Source organism: Crocodylus siamensis, chromosome 2 (assembly GCF_052110815.1).
Source record: "Crocodylus siamensis isolate JL-2025a chromosome 2, ASM5211081v1, whole genome shotgun sequence".
NCBI lineage: Eukaryota > Metazoa > Chordata > Crocodylia > Crocodylidae > Crocodylus > Crocodylus siamensis.
The window spans coordinates 54,060,577-54,077,064 of NC_143396.1; the positions used below are offsets into that span (position 1 = coordinate 54,060,577).

General features: G+C 46.0%; 1 protein-coding gene across 3 annotated transcripts in view; it reads right to left on the minus strand.

The window, feature by feature from the left end:
- Positions 1-16,488, minus strand: part of CORIN (corin, serine peptidase) — a 274,799-nt gene that overhangs the window by 216,637 nt on the left and 41,674 nt on the right. For 2 of the 3 annotated variants that reach the window (XM_090035880.1, XM_090035879.1), the window contains exon 3: positions 12,165-12,617. The exons of the other annotated variant lie outside the window; for it this stretch is intronic. In XM_090035880.1, the coding sequence (XP_089892006.1) occupies positions 12,165-12,617 (453 nt within the window). The remainder of the gene's footprint in view (positions 1-12,164; positions 12,618-16,488) is intronic. 3 annotated transcript variants of the gene reach the window in all.

Genomic DNA, 16,488 nt, shown 5'->3' on the forward strand with positions numbered 1-16,488 from the left:
GCATCTAATGATCTGGTGATCTGATCGTAAAAGGCCACCAGGTTGGTCTGACAGGACCTGCCACTGATGAACCCATGTTGGTTGCCCCTAAGCATGCAGTCCCCTGCTGGCCCCTCCTGGATGTGTGCCAGCATAATTTTCTCGAACAGCTTGCCTAGGATCAAGGTAAGACTAACCAGCCTATAGTTTCCCGGGTTCTCCTTCCTGCCTTTTTTGAAGATGAGGACCACGTTGGCCCTCTGTCCCAGCCCCCTTCCTGGTTTAAGTTAAATCACAGTATCTCAGCATACTTTCCAGCCCTGGGCTAGGCTGGGCTGTCTGCCCCAAGAGCAGATCTGGCCTTGCCCTTTGCTACCTAGCTGGAGAGGTGAGGGCTGGCTGATGGGGGGCCAGGGCAAACCCAGCTGGGGATGCAGCCTAGTCTGCAGAGGTGGGGATTGCCCCCTCCAGACAAACCCCAGATGGGTTCTGGGAGGGGAGTTTGTCACAGGGGCACTGAGGTGCCCTGTGACTTAAAGGATAAGAGGAGAGTTGTCAAGCAGCAGAGCAGCGCAGCTGCGGGTTGCTGTGGCAACCAGCCGGTCAGGTGACCAGAAGGGAGCAGGGCCGGGCCCTTTATAACAGCTCAGGTTGGAGCCTGTGAGCAGTTCCCCTCTGGCCACTGCATGAGCAGGAGCTCTGTGGTGGAGAGCTGAGCAGCAGAGCCTACGGTGGCAGTTTGACTGCTGCAATGATGCGAGGGGAGAGAGAGAGCCCTGAGAAAGGTATCGGTGAAAACCAGCATGGCATGTGGTTTGTGTTATAAGCCGGTGGGCTGTTGCTTGTGTTGTAGCTGCTTGGCTCACGGTTTTGTTATGATTACGCTGGAGGACCAGGTGAGGCTGTAAGGGTGTGAGGAGGCCTCACAGGGGGCTCCCCAGCAGCTTGGGGGGTCCCGGTGCTCAGTGCAGCACAGTGAGTGGTGCTCAGTGCACCACGGTGAGTGGTGCCAGTGGGGCACAGCGGTTGGCGCCGGAGAGGCACGGCAAAGGCCCCGCAGGGGGCAACGGGTGCGGGAGGTGCGGCAAAGGCCCCGCAGGGGGACAACGGGCGCAAGAGGCGCGGCAGAGGCCCTAGGTGGGCCACGTACTAGATCAAGCCACCCCAAGGTGGGTGACAGGTTTCATTGACAGGCACCCAGGACAGGTGCAGGCTAAAGAGTGGTCTGGAGAGTCCCCATACCAGCAGGGGAGCCCTAGGAACCAGAGGGGCCAGGTAAGGCTCCAGCCACCTGAGCCTACCAGGACACACTTAGTAGGACAACCATCATTGGCAGGGGTCAGCAGGGGCCAGGTAAGGCTCTGGCCACCTGAGCCCAATTGGATGGTCACCGTGGACAGGACTCAGAAGGGGCCAGGTAGGGCTTTAGCTGCCTGAGCCCAGTTGATATAGAGGGTTAATCCAGGCAAGGGGGCCACGCCCAGAAGGGGCGCCAGAGAAGGGGCGCGGATTGTGGGTTAGGCCCAGGGGCGCCAAAGAAGGGGCGCTGATTGTGGGTTAGGCCCAGGGGCGCCCGAGAAGGGGCGCTGGCTAGGGGTTAAGCCCAGAGATGCCAGAGAAGGGGCGCTGGTTGTAGGCCAGCCCAGGGGCCGCCAGTAGGGCGCAGGACCAGACAACGTCCAGGAAGAACTGCGAGGCTTGGGGCGTGCTAAAGGGGAGGTAGGAGGCACGCATTGCCCATAAGGCTGGGGTGTTTGTGCACCCCAGTTGACACCGCGCTGGTATCACCTCCATTCCAAGGTGAGAGTAGGCAGCCTCCCTTACTGAACTTATAAGAACAAAGACGTGGCGGGCGAGATGAGGGTGCTGGATCACCGTAATTGACATGGCAGGGGGCGCTAGCGAGATCACGGCCACTCGCAGGCCCCACTCCGTGACAGAGTTAAACACCTTTTCCCCTACTCAAACTTGCTGCTGGCTGCAGCTGTGGGCTATAAATCCCAGAGGCACCTGGAAGCAGGAAGAGAAAGTGATGAACAACCCTGCAGAGTCCTGGTACTGTGATTCTGGACTGCAAATCCCAGAGACCTCAGGCGTAGCAGGAAGAGGAAATGAACATACAGCCAGAGAGCCTTGCTTTGGCCTGGGCCACTGCAGGTTTGTGGCTGAATTACCCAAGTCAAAGGTAAATGCCTATTGACTTCTGTTTCAATTTAATTTGGGTATCTTAGACTAACCTGCAAAGCCTGAATCAATCAGGCTTTTTGACTGTCTGTACTTAGCCCTGAAGATAAGACTAAGGGTGACGATTTCTTTGCCTCTGTCTTCCTAAGTAGGGACCAGTTCAGCCACCTCCCTGCTGGGCCCCCCTCGGGCCCCGGGAGAGACACGCCTGGGCCAGAGGTTAGCGAGGAGTTAGTTAGGGTACTTCTGGAGAGGCTGGACGTGTTCAAGTCCGCTGGTCCGGACGATCTTCACCCTAGGGTTCTACAGGAACTGGCCGAGGTCATTGCGGGACCCCTGGCACGGCTCTATGAGCACTCGTAGTGCTCTGGTGAGGTGCCGGAGGACTGGAAGAGGGCCAATGTGGTCCCTATCTTCAAAAAGGGAAAAAAAGAGGACCCGGGAAATTACAGGCCAGTTAGTCTTACCTCAATCCCGGGTAAGCTCTTTGAAAAAATTATCCTGGCACACATCCAGGAGGGCCTTGCGGGGGAATGCATGCTCAGGGGCAACCAACATGGGTTCATCAGTGGCAGGTCTTGTCAGACCAACCTGGTGGCCTTTTACGATCAGGTCACCAAATCATTAGACGCAGGGGTTGCTGTGGATGTAGTCTTTCTGGACTTCCGGAAGGCTTTCGACACTGTCTCTCACCCTGTCCTCATCAAAAAGCTGGGAGACTGTGGTGTCGATGCCCACACAGTCAAATGGGTCGCCAACTGGTTGGAGGGCCGCACCCAGAGGGTGGTAGTGGATGGGTTCTTCTCGACCTGGAAAGACGTGGGCAGTGGGGTTCCGCAGGGCTCGGTCCTCGGGCCCGCGCTGTTCAACATCTTCATCAGTGACTTGGATGAGGGGGTAGAAAGCACCCTGTTCAAGTTTGCTGATGACACTAAGATGTGGGGGGATGTGGGTGCACTAGAAGGGTGCAATAGGCTACAAGCTGACCTTGACAGGTTGCAACGGTGGGCGGATGAGAATAGGATGGGGTTTAACACTGATAAGTGCAAGGTGTTGCACATGGGGAGGAAGAACCGGCACCACACTTACAGGTTGGGGAACTCCCCTCTTGCCAGCACGGAGACGGAAAAGGATCTTGGAGTCGTCATTGACTCCACGATGAACATGGGCCGGCAGTGTGGGGAGGCAGTCAAGAAGGCCAACCGTACCCTGTCATGCATCCACAGATGCATCTCGAGCAGGTCCAGGGAGGTGATCCTCCCCCTCTATGCGGCACTGGTCAGGCCGCAGCTGGAGTACTGCGTCCAGTTCTGGGCGCCACACTTCAAGAGGGACGTGGACGATATGGAAAGAGTTCAGAGGAGGGCCACTCATATGATCAGGGGTCAGCAGGGCAGGCCTTATGAGGAGAGGCTACGGGACCTGAACCTGTTTAGCCTCCACAAGAGAAGGTTAAGGGGGGACCTTGTGGCCTGCTACAAACTGGTCAGGGGGGATCAGCAGGTATTGGGGGAGTCCCTGTTCCCCCGTGTGCTGCCAGGAGTGACCAGGAATAACGGTCACAAGCTGGCGAAGGGTAGGTTTAGATTAGATATTAGGAGGCGCTACTTCACAGTCAGGGCAGCTAGGGCCTGGAACCGGCTTCCAGGGGAAGTGGTGCAGGCTCCTAGCCTGGGGATTTTTAAAAGGAAGTTAGATGAGCACCTTGCTGGGGTCATCTGACCCCGGTGCTCTTTCCTGCCAAGGTAGGGGGTCGGACTAGATGATCTACCTAGGTCCCTTCCGACTCTAGCTACTATGAAACTATGAGGGGGGATTTAACCAGCTACCTGAATGGTGGTCCCAAAAAGGATGAAGTAAGTATTCTCAGTAGTGGCAGATGACAGAACAAGGAGCAATGGGCTCAAGCTGCAGCAAGGGAAGTCTAGGTAGATATTAGGAAAAACTGTCATGAGGAGAACAATAAAGCACTAGAACAGGCTACCCAGAGAGGTTGTGGAATCTCTACCCTTGGAGATTGTTTAGACCTTGCTAGACAAAGCCTGGGCTAGGATAAAAGAATTCTGCTTTAAGCAGGAGGTTGGATTAGATAGCCTCCTGAGGTCCCTTCTAACCTTAACTTTGTATGATTCTATTATTTTAATTATGTAATGAATAATTAGGTGTTTGGGAACCAATCAGACTACATTTCTGGTTAATACAAAATGTATCTCACAAACCATGTTACTTTTTCCCCTCAATTATGCTAAATTATGCCTACATTCTCATATTAAAAGATAATATTGGAATAGGCAAACTGATCAAAGGCAGGTTTTCCTGCTTCTGAATTCAGAAGGAATTCACTACGTTTCTACTTGTAAATCATGATTTCTGCCACCTCAACTGCAATCTAATTCCAAACTATTAGCAAACAAAAAAAACTCTGAATATTCTAAAAACTATGTTAATGCATTTACTAAGGACAACCATGTTGATGAAAAGTTTCACTTCTTCATTTCTACTATAACATGGGGAACGTTGATTAAACTAAGCTTAATAGATAAATGCTAACCTTTGGAAGGAGAAAAATATACTCGGAAATAAGTATAACACACGACCAATACAAACAAGATAATGATTGTACTACTCTCTATAAGAGTAGCAAGCCCTAGACTGGGACTCTCAACCTGAATTCCACTCCTTTCTCTAACACATTTACATTTAGATGACCATGCTTAGCGCAATCTGCTTGTACACCCAGCCACTTATTCACAGGGCTTAACTCACCCTAAAAATGGCACATACAATCTAAAGTTAGCTCTCGTCAAATGAAAACCAACTTTAGATCGGCATGGACTAGCTTGACCTAGCGAGGGTTAACTTGGCCTACTGAATATTTGCATGCATTCTCCGTACAGCACTGAAGCTAGGAAATCCAGCCACTCTCCACAGCCCCAGGGCTGCACTGTTTTTACCCCCCACTCAACCATGCGATTTTTAGCGCCCCCAAATAAGTGGTTATTTCAGGGTGCTAACCACTGGAACCACCAACTCCCCTACCCACCCCACCGCTGGCACTAATGGTTACCTGCTATTCTGGAGTAGGTCTCTTTTAATATTTCTAGTTGGTGCTGTTCTGTTTTGCATAAAGGAAAAGATATTCACTGAGAAACAAGGAGAGACTGAATCAATAGCATAGTAGTTAGATCACTCATCTGGGATGTGGGGACCCAGATTCAAGCCCCTGGTCTCAACTGGGCAGAGGTTTCTTACATCCCTGATCATCAAGCTAGTGTCAGTTTTGGAGTCACTCTATCTAGCGAGAAATTCCATCTTGGAAAGAGGAAACCTTTCCTGATTAAAGTTCCATCAAACTGTAAAATGTTTTGGTTTTGACAAATTAGCATTTTTAATAAAAAAACAAATTGCCAAAAATTTATCAGCCAGCCCTTGTACTGACTTCCTTTGTCAAATGCTTTGAAAACAAGAACCATGCTATTTGAAAGCCAGAGCTTCTTCCATGTTGTTCTCCTGTGCCATTAAGGAAGCTGGGTCAGTCTAAATTTTTCCTTAATGATTCTATTAACATGAAAACCACAGAAATAAGAGCTAGAAAGGAAGATGCTATGTCTTTGAGATACGAATTAGATATAGTCCAGTGAAATTTAGATAGAGTAGGAGTATTCAGCTTTGAGCTAGATATGGGGCTGTACAGTCAGTGAAGTCTTTTTCACAAGGGAAAGTGTTTTTGCTATTTAGCAGACAGCAAGATAAAGAGAAAAGAAAACAGAACATTCTCAAGCATTTTTTAAATCTAATTCTTTGACTCTGTGTCTTTCTTTCTCAGACATTTTTCTCCCATGCAACCACTCACAGTCTCTTTCCCCTAAGCACCTTTGCAAGAGATGGAATTAAAACTATGTTCACCTGGGTCCCATCAACCGCTACAGCCCTACATAGATTCCCTGCTCATGCCTGGAGAACCTGTAGGCACAACTACTACTAGTAGTAGGCTGTTTCCCCAGATAACTGTCCCAGGGCCTTGTCATGGAGATTCAGAAATTCCTGAAATCCCTGGAGTCAGTGTGGTAGAGGTGATATCTTTTATTAGACCAACTACACAGTTGCAAAAAGGAGGAAAAAGTCTTTATTTGCAGGGTTTGGGGCAAACACACCCTTCCTCAGGCATAGGAGAACGCGAAGATTGTAAAACTTTTCCCAGGCAGAAATGAAAATTTGTATTTCACAGGAGAGCTGAAGGGTGGAGTAAGATCTCCTGGCTGGAAAAGTTCATTTTTCATTTTATGCAAATTAGGCTTGATAAAAGTTGAAATCCCTAGAGGCAAGAATGGTGGAGTTGCAGAGAGCTGAAGATGCATCCTGCAAATATGGATTTTTACCCAGTACTGCAGAGGTCCACAGCATGCCCCACTTCCTTCCCTGCTTTATGCCTTATCCCAGCAGTCAGCAGGGTTTTAGAGCAGCAAGCCACATCAGCCTGGCTCAGGTCCCAGGCAGGCCAATTGTCAGGATCTCTAGATAGTCAGACACAGCCAGGCCAAGCTCTTGAGCTTCCACACCTGACCTGAATCCCTGGCTAATGCAACTGACCCAGTTCTATGTGACTGGATTGCCTGCTGCAAGCACCACTCAGCCCTTTTAAATCCACCTGCAGCCTCAGGCAGCAGGTACACCTTGACAACAGTTACCATCTACTCCAGCAAGCCTCATGTTCATTGCTGTCTCTGGTTCTCCTGGCTTCTGACTCAGTTTCAGGCTTCTTGACCTTGCTCTTGGATCTCCTCTGGAACTTGGTACCAGCTCTCTGATCACTCTGGCTACTGACTTGTTTTTGGCTTTCCCTGACCCTGTTCTTGGGTCTTCCCTGGAATTCAGCATCTGGTGTTCTAATTCTTCTGGCTTCTGACCTCAGCTTGCACCCTGGACTACATCTCTTGGGTATAAGGAAGAAAGAGCAGAGTGGAGTTCCAAGTCTCCCTTGTTCCCCAATTCTGTATCTGGATTTCAGGTTTGAAATCAGAAATCTGCCTACAACTGGCTTACTAAAGCTTACAGTAAATCATGGAGACTTCAGAGATTTCCAGGGAAGCAATGCTGAAAGGAAAAGCAGTGATCAAGGTAGGGAGAGTAGGTGAGCAGAAGGAGTTGATTTTCAGAGGCCTCATGGGAGCTAGGCAGCCAAGAACCATGCAGAACTAATGCTCAGCAGAATCCTTGGCTTTCTTGCCTGTCGTGTTCTGTGGAGTATAGGGATTCTACAGGTTGTTTAGCAACAGAGCTCCCCAGTTCCTAATGCATGGCATATTTGCTTTTAATGTTAAGCTAAATTACAAAAAAGAACTCTATAAACTAGAACTAAGGCTGGCAAGTTATGTAGTAGTAACTTATGGTGGGGGTAGGGAAGCAAAGGAACCTTACAAAATGTTGCATTTACCAATGATCAAGCAAACCAACACAACTGGAAACACAAGTAATTCAGAATTATGATTTGAAGAAACTTTATTTTTGTTGTGTTTTAAAATTTAAAAAAAAACAAAGAAAACATGTTTACTTAATATATCCTGCCATCCCCCTGATCCCTCCCTCCAGGACTAGCTATATTCATATTGCTGCTTTGACTGGTTTGCTGCAGCTACTAAAATAGAGCATAACAAACTCAATTAGAGGGCTCAAGAATTATTCAAAGGAATAACAGTTTATTCCTATATTCCTGAAAGTTTTGGAATGCACAGTTAAGTTGATACAGACCAGCTTCAGCTGTACTACTAGTTCTGTACTAATGTCCTAACAAACCCCCCCTCCCAAAAAGCACACTTATTCTTAAAACACCCTTATCTATCTATAAAAGGTTCATTCTATCAAGAAGTGCAAAAACCTAGAATGCGATATTCTGTTAGCCATATTTCTAGGAAGTCTAGTTTTCTAAACCTGATGATTAAGTATTTCAGTATACTCACAGGGAGTTTGATATAATGTGGTTTATGTTGCAGTTAGTGAGAATTTACCAAGAAGACACCATGACCCAACAAAAAAATGTTTGGACCCTACACTACAAGGCTGGGGACATGCATTCAAAAAGCCTGAGCCTGAATTGATTCAATCTTTTGCAGGTTAATCTAACCTGGCTAGGCTGAACCAGTTTGTAACTGGACAGTCATTGTCTCTGGACTGAGGAAATTCAGGTGCATGCCTGCAGTGGTTCAGGCTAGAAGCTGGGGGACATGAGAGCAGCCCTCCCTTCCCTTGTACAGAACTGAGCTGAGGGGGGTGTGGCCAGGCCACCACAGGACCTCTGATTAGGGAGGTTTGCCTGCACAGTCCCAAGCTTTTCCCCACTGGTTGCTCAAGGGGTGGGAGTGTTGCCAGACCCTAGCCGCCTGCTAGCACTCTGAGGCAAGGGCGGGGGGGGCATGCAGTGCATGTATCTGGTGATGATATGGAGCTTTTCAATCTCCATCTCCCTACTACTACTGCAGCAAACTGACAGGCAAACAAGCCAGCAGGAGGCTGGTAGCAGTGATTATCATCTCATCAGCAAAAGATAGGCACTCTCCATTACTCCAAACTATTAAAAAGCTTACCCGCTGATCTGTTGATTAGCTCCAGATAGCTCTATGCAGTCACTGTGCTGTGTCTCTCTCCAGTTTCACTGGGACAGGAAGACACACTCAGACACCTCTCAGCATTAGCTAGCATACCACATGCCTAGGGGCTGTGGGGCTGGAGTCGGTGGTGTAGGAGACAGGAGGGAGGGGGACTCTCTGCTTAAGCAGTGGGGTGGGGCATGGGGAAGCCAGGCAGACCCTGCTGTGTCTACAAGTCTCTGCCAAGCTCCAGCCAGGGAGCAGAGGGGAGGGGCCAGCTCTTCTGTGGAACAGAGAACTCCACCCAGCCCAGAGAGCATGCCAGGATGCTGGGCATGTCTGGTTTATCTTAAACCAGCAAGGGGTCTGGGACAGGCATTGCATAAACTGGTTTGAGCCAAATCAGTTAAGTCTGACACTACATTCAACCAGGTTTCTCTCAAAACAGTTTCATCCATTTTCATACTGGTTTATGTGTGCTGAACATCTGTTCTGTTACAAGTTTACACCAGTTTCTGATTGCTTAAACTGGTTTATGTGTAATGTCTGTCCCTAGCCCAATGGTCAAAAGTGAGGAAGAGCATGTCAAACACTAAGCATCTGATCTTACTCAATGTTAAGTTGCCAGCTCTAACTTTTTCAGTTTTAGCAGATAAACTTCAGCAATGGCACATAGAGGAAATATTTCATTCCAGATCTGTAATGGGCCATTACATTTCTGTACTTCTCTTCCGTACAGTGATGGTGATCCACAATAACAAAAGAAGCAAATAAATGACCAGTTGGGTACAAGTGTTTGTATACAATTGCATTGTAAATTCATGGAAGAGAAGGCTAGTTTCAGGAAAACAAATTACACCCATTTAGTAAGCAGGCCCACAGTCAGAGTGTTAAATAAGATCTGTGAAAATACCACAGTGCGTAGGACAGAAACAAATCTGTCTCATTGTCTCTTCAGAGGAATTTAGATCTGAAAAAAATTTACAAATAGAAAACAAGAATTATTTGTGATATTAGGTATTTTACTGCTAAAGTTCTTTCAAAAATTCTCAAAGTGGTCTATTACTCATCTTCCATGGACAGATAACAGAACCACCTTTTGCAGAATATTTTCCTGGTTTTGTTTCACTCCAAGAAGAACAAAGAGGATGGAAACAAGTTCTTCTTTGTGGCTCTAGGGTACAGGCCAAAGGGCAACAGTCTCAAACTGCAGAAGAAAAAAGTTAGGCTGGAGATTAAATGGAAGACCTTTCTGACTGTGAGGGTGGTTAAGTACTGGAGCAGGCTACCTAGAGAACACCATGCCTGGAAATTTTCGTGGGCAGTTTACACGGACACTTGACTGGGATGGTTTTTCAGACCTGGCACTGGCCTTTTACAATATCAGCCCGAGCATAAAGACAGTCCCTATGGTTGCCATCGACAGCCCCTGCCTTGAACATCTTAGACACATCATTAATGACTTCCAACCCTTCCTAGAAACAGATAACCATCTCAAAGTATTCATGGGGGACAAATCTGTTCTGGCTAACAAGCAGCTCCTCAATCTCAAATGGCATCTCTCAAGCAACGGGCTCTAACTCCTAGTCTCACCAAGGCAATGGACCCAGATGCCTTCTGTGCCCTAAAATCAACACAGACCACATCATCACTGGACTGAATAACACCGGCTATAACATCTGAGATTCATTCACTTGCCACTCCACCAATTTACACCCTCATCTGCTTACAATGTCCCTGTACTGCCTACTGGACAGACTGGCCAATCGCTACGAAATGAACGAATACCACTTTCACATCAGCTGCAGAAAGACATGCAAACGTGTGGCAGAACTCTTCAGCCTCCCTGGACACTCCCTTGCTGACCAAAAGGTGGTTGTTCTCAAAGACCAAACCTTTAAAACCTGATTTGAATAGGAAATTGTGGAACAAGAAATCCTTCACAGACTGGATTGTTAAGTATGGTTTAAACAGGAACTATAGATTCTTATCCCATGACCTGGATTAGCTTTTGTGACTCCTTTGTTCCTATGGGTTTACTGTTTGTTTGTTTATTTCTTCCAGTACTGCCCCATCTCCCCACTTTTCTCTCCCTCTCTTCTCTCTCCTTCCCTTCTCTTTTGTATTCTGATTTGTCTCCTTCTTATAGTCTGCTTTCTGCACATCCTTTCACAGCATTTGATGAAGTAGCTTCAGCTCACAAAAGCTTATGCTATATATATATATATATATATATATATATATATATTTGGTTAATCTATAGCAAGGGTTCTCAACCAGAGGTACTTGGAAAGGCCCTAGGTACACACAGGTGGGTGGGGAGGAAATATTGGCACCCATCACCCCACACTGCTACCTTGCAGAAGCCATGCTGGGGCAGGGCAAGGGCAGCAGCAACACTTTGTGGGCTACACAGGCATTGCCTGACGGGCTGGACACGGGGGGTGGGGACAGGGAGAAGCTACCTACCACTCTGTGCTGCCACCCCCCTCTGTGTGTGGCCACTGCCACCCCCCACTCTGCATCCAGCCACCACCCCCGCCGCCCGCTCCACGTCCAGCCACATTCCACCCCCCCACACACATGCTCCACATCCAGCCGCCAGGGGTAGCTTATTGAAAACCCCTGGTCTATAAGGTGAACAATCTTCACTGACTTGGGGAGAGAGCCCCCACATCCTTCCAATCCTCCCCCAAGGATCTGCTAGCTCCCCAATCTGCCCACCCCTCCCCCCACCCCAACTTACTTCAGTCAGGCTCCCAGAACCTGTGAACACTAATAAAACTGGCCCTAGGAGTACTATGTGGGACTGGGGCCAGTTCATCAGAATCGGGGGGCTGGGGGGTTGGCAGAGAGGCCCCCCAAGCCCCCACACAGGCCCTGATAGCCCCCTGATCCTCTCAAGCCCTCCCACATATCCTACTTCCCACTGATCTTCCCAACTCCCCCAACCTCATTTATCCTCTGATCCCACTGCAAACCCCATGCTCTCCCAATCCTCTCCAACCCCCTTCCTACTAACCCTCCTCATCCCAATTTATCTTAAATTGGGTGGCCTTTTTTAACTTGATCTAACGTCCCCAAATGTCTGCACATACCCAAGGTTAGAATCTGCAATAACTCAGTTTCGGCCCTGGTAAACATGCACAATTGTCACACTCTGTCAGTTGCAGTCAAAGAAAAAATGATTTAACCTTGAAAGACATTCTGGTCTTTTACTCATCAAGGCTGATTATATGTTCTGGTGAGGAACTGATTCCTTAAAACATGAAATCTACAGGATGAAATTTTGCAAGAATGGGCTTCTAATTCATAGAATTCATGGGTTTAGAAAGCAGTCCAGTCATCATACCAAAGTCTTTTTTGTTTGTTTGTTTTAGTGGTATAATTGTGGAGTAAAATTAAAGATACTCTTACTTTTTTTCAGATCCATTTCTTGCGATGCAGCTGAGTGAGTAGGACTTAATGTTGGTAACACAGACATCCTGTCTGTGATCTGGGTGGAGGTGTCTGTGGACCAAAGAATTTCCTCCACTGTAACAGCAGATGATGACATGTTGTGTTCAGGGGCTTCAGTCAAATTATCATCATCTGTAGATCCAGAATTGAGCCCTGGGGCTTCTGTAACAGTACTCAGTGAAATTTCCTGTAGAGCCTCTCTAAATAAACTGGTATTTTTGTGCATTTTATCAACATGGGATAAAGGGCTTGTGGTCCAGTAGGACTGAGGCATGTTGAGATCCACTGTGGGGGCCACGCCTGAAATATTTTCAACCATATTTGGCAAAGGAATGTCAGACGTTGGGGTGTCACCATTCGTGGCTAGGATATCACTCCCATTTGAATACAAGCAAGTCTTTTCTAACACACCTGGAAGAAAAAAATATTGCAAAAATCATCATCACATTTGCCATGATTATTCCAAAGATTCAAAGGTTTGCTGATTCAAATTAAATTGCTAATCTCCCTCATAACTCATAATAATTATGAAAATTATGTTTTCTCTTTTAAAGTCTCTCAGATCGAATGCAACTACAGTAAGATTTTCCAAAAAGCAAACAAATAAAGTAAATAATAATCATCAAATTAAAGCCTCAATCACTGCATAAGTATCCTAATAACCTACTGTCTAACAAAGATAAATAATCCCTGCAGACTAAAAATATTTTAGCCTTACCCACAATTAAGTCACTGAGCTCAGATTATATAGTGGGGGAGGCATGATGTGTCCTTCATTTAACCATCATTGTAATAATTAGACTAGAAATATTTTTCCTTCCATAGCATCATTACTTGTCCTCCTATTGCCAGCTGAATCTTTTAGAAGGCTACTTTGTAGTTTCATAGAAGATATATTTTTAACTCGGTAACATTGTTTTCTATGTATAGTATTATGCAATTTAAATATCAGTGCTACAAATAGATTCATGGGTTATTTGGCTTTCTTCTCTGGCACTCAAGAGATTGTTTAAAAAAACAGTTTTATATTCAGTATTCAAGACAGTCAACATCACTCCTATCAGTTTGCAGTTTACTAACTTCCATTATATTTACCTTTATGTGTCTGATATTAGAAAATAAGTATTAGTTCATAAATCAAAATATGTAAATTGCTTTCCAACAGAATACTAGTGTACCAAGATGATTACATGGCTCTATATACATCAGAAAATTGAACTCAACAAATAAGAGAATCTGAAGATAATCCATAGTTGTTACAGAAGGATTTAATCATGAAAATGTGTTAATTATACACAGGAAAAACTGAATGTGCTGGAAATTATTAGATATATAAACTAATAACATATATAAAACTAATATTATAATAATGTTATAAATCTAATAATTTCTAGCACATTAGTTTCTAAATTAAATTAAAGTATATATAGTACTTTAATGTTTTGCAAGGAGTTGTGCCTTGCGGCTGTTTCTGTTTAAGAAACGATACCAATATCAATGCACAAATAGAAAAATATACTCCGAGCACATCTATACAAGATGCTATGGTGCCGTAACAACATGCTACAGTGCCACAGCATCTGTTAGCAAAAACTGTGCATCCGCTACTACATTGCTGTAGCAACACGCTCCTTTGCTATATAGCAGCCAAAAATAACTCTGCGCTGCCAGCCGAAAGGAAGTACTAAATGACAGCACAGTAACAACGGGGCCATACGGCCATGTGTAGATGAGCCTCCATTACAAATAATTAAATACAGTTCCTCAACACATCAAATAGTTAATCAGCTGTTCTTCAGCACACCACTAGCAAATATTTGTATTATTTATAGCCACTCTTATTGTCTTTTCACCAAATGCTGGAATGTGACAGTGCTCAGCAGCATGTATTCCACTGAAGAAGTCTTATTTCTGTACAGCTGATTTTACCATTCAGGTATTCTACAGTTTCAAGGTTATGCTGCCTTTTTGATCACACATCATGGCCATTCTTGTTTTTAACTTCGCTAGTTCAAACTGTTTCAGTATCAGTGTAGAGAAGAGAATGGATAATAGCTATGTGACAGCCTGCTGGAATATGGCAGTAGTCTACCTCCAATTCCAAGTTAAAAACAGTTTTCTGATGCATGTTATTACAAAACAGAGAAGTAAATGTGAAAAATGCCTTTCTCTTTACACACAATTGCAACAAGACTTTTCTTGTAAAACTAATATTTAAAGCAAAGGTTTAAAGTGTAGTTTCTTTTAACTAGGCTGTATACAGCAAGAAGGGAAAAAATCCTTTGGTTCTCTTCTCAGTTCTAGTCTTCTTCCTAGAGATCTTTCTTCCTTGACTCACTCAGCCCCTAAGACTACACAAGTCATCACAACTTGTATGCATTGGTACGAATTAAATCTTCATATCTGCTCTTTAAGCTCCTGAACTCAAGGCAAATACTGTGGTTCTTCTGATTCTGTCATTAAATCTCCTTCACAAGCTTTACCTTCACCTGTTCTCCTCCTCACCGCTCTCCCTTGCCACAGAGGGCAAGACATGTGGCAATGGCTATAAATCACAGGAAAGCACATATAGGTCAAACCTCGGGATGTTCAACATCACCTCAGCACTACCAAATCTCAGAAAAAAACTTCTTAACTGGAAGGGCAATCAAATAAGCTGCTAAAGGAAGCTATAGCATCTCCTTCATTGGAGGTTTCAAAAAGAATGGAGAGGTGTCCATTTGAGATGGTTCAGAAATAGTGAATCCTGCATCAGTGAAGACGGTTGGACTAAATGATCGTTATGGTCCTTTCTAACCTTATGATTAATCTCCAGGAACTTCAGCCTTCACACTGATAGGCTTTTTAACTCCCTTTCCATACACCTCTTCACCCTCAATCTAGGATCAATTTTAGCATTCACCAAAATGACAATCTTTGCCAAGTATTGTGCCCTTCTAATCTCTCTGCCACCATCTTCCCTTTTTTCAGTCACCGTGTCTTCTCCACAAAACTCTCCACCTGCCCCACATACGCAATGCATCAATGCCTCAGACTTCTCTACCTCTCTCAGCCCTCTTTTCCCTATCATCCCCTTTACCGGCCTTTCTCTTTCCCTTACACACTTTGGAGTTCAGCTAAATTACATGAAGTCAGACCACACAAGCTTTCGAGTGAAGAGCTAGACAGGAGGTATTTCTTTAAAGACACAACTATAAGTGACCTAAGATTGATTGCATTAATCTAAAAAAACTTGTGGATATCAAAAAGATTGCTAAAAGAAAAAAAGAACCAAAAAGACCAGGAATATGGAAGACTCATTTTCTTAATCTCACTTTAATTGTGTCATTTTAATGGAACAACTGGCATTAACCAGAGAAAAATCTGAAGGGTTATTGGGAAATAACAGGGTTCAGAGGAGAAACTAAGGTTTGAAATTTACCAAAACCTATATTCATTACAGACTCTTTTACTGTTGTTGTTGTTATTTAATATTGTTTACCACTTATAAATTTTTATGCTTCTTTTAGTGAGAGGACCCCAAGAAACATTATACCTGTATTTATGGTATGTAGGGCATGTCCAGACAAAATGCCTCTTACAGCATTTCAAAGGCGTTTGAGACGCCACAAAATGCATGCTGGGAACAAAAAAAAACCATTCCCCACGCTGATGTATTTGCAGTGCAGACTCAGAATTTGGCACCTGAAAATCAAGGTACCAAAATAAAACATGGGTGAAAAAAGCAGGGGAGGGCACAGTAGGGGGCTTTCTCGGTCCTTTCCAAAGCCATGTGCTAGCGGGCCGGGCCAGATCTATTCAGCTTGCACAGAGTCCAGGTCACACAACGCCGCATCGCCGCCAGCTGTGCCTGCAGCCAGACCATAGCTGCACTGGCTGCTGCCACTGGCACCACAGGGGGTGGGAGCAGTGGGGCAGGTGTGCAGTGGTCCTGCTCAAGCCCCTCCAGAAAAACGTGGTGGGACCCAACCCGGCCCAGCCCAGCACAGCCCGCTAGCGCACCGTTACGCTGGACCAGGAGGCACAGCTCCTATGCAAAGGCATGCTGGCTGCATCATCTGGGCTGGGTCAGGCCAGTGGGGTGCATTTTCCGTGAGGCGCAGGTGGCAGTGCACGGCTGCAGCACTGTGCCTACAACAGGCCATGGCGCATCACCGCCTGAGCCTCATGGAAAACGCACCCCACTAACCCAACCCAACCTGACCCGACCCAGGCCGCACAGCTAGCGTGCCTCTGCACAGGAGCTACACGCCCCAGAGCTGTGCCACCCGGTCCTGTGCAA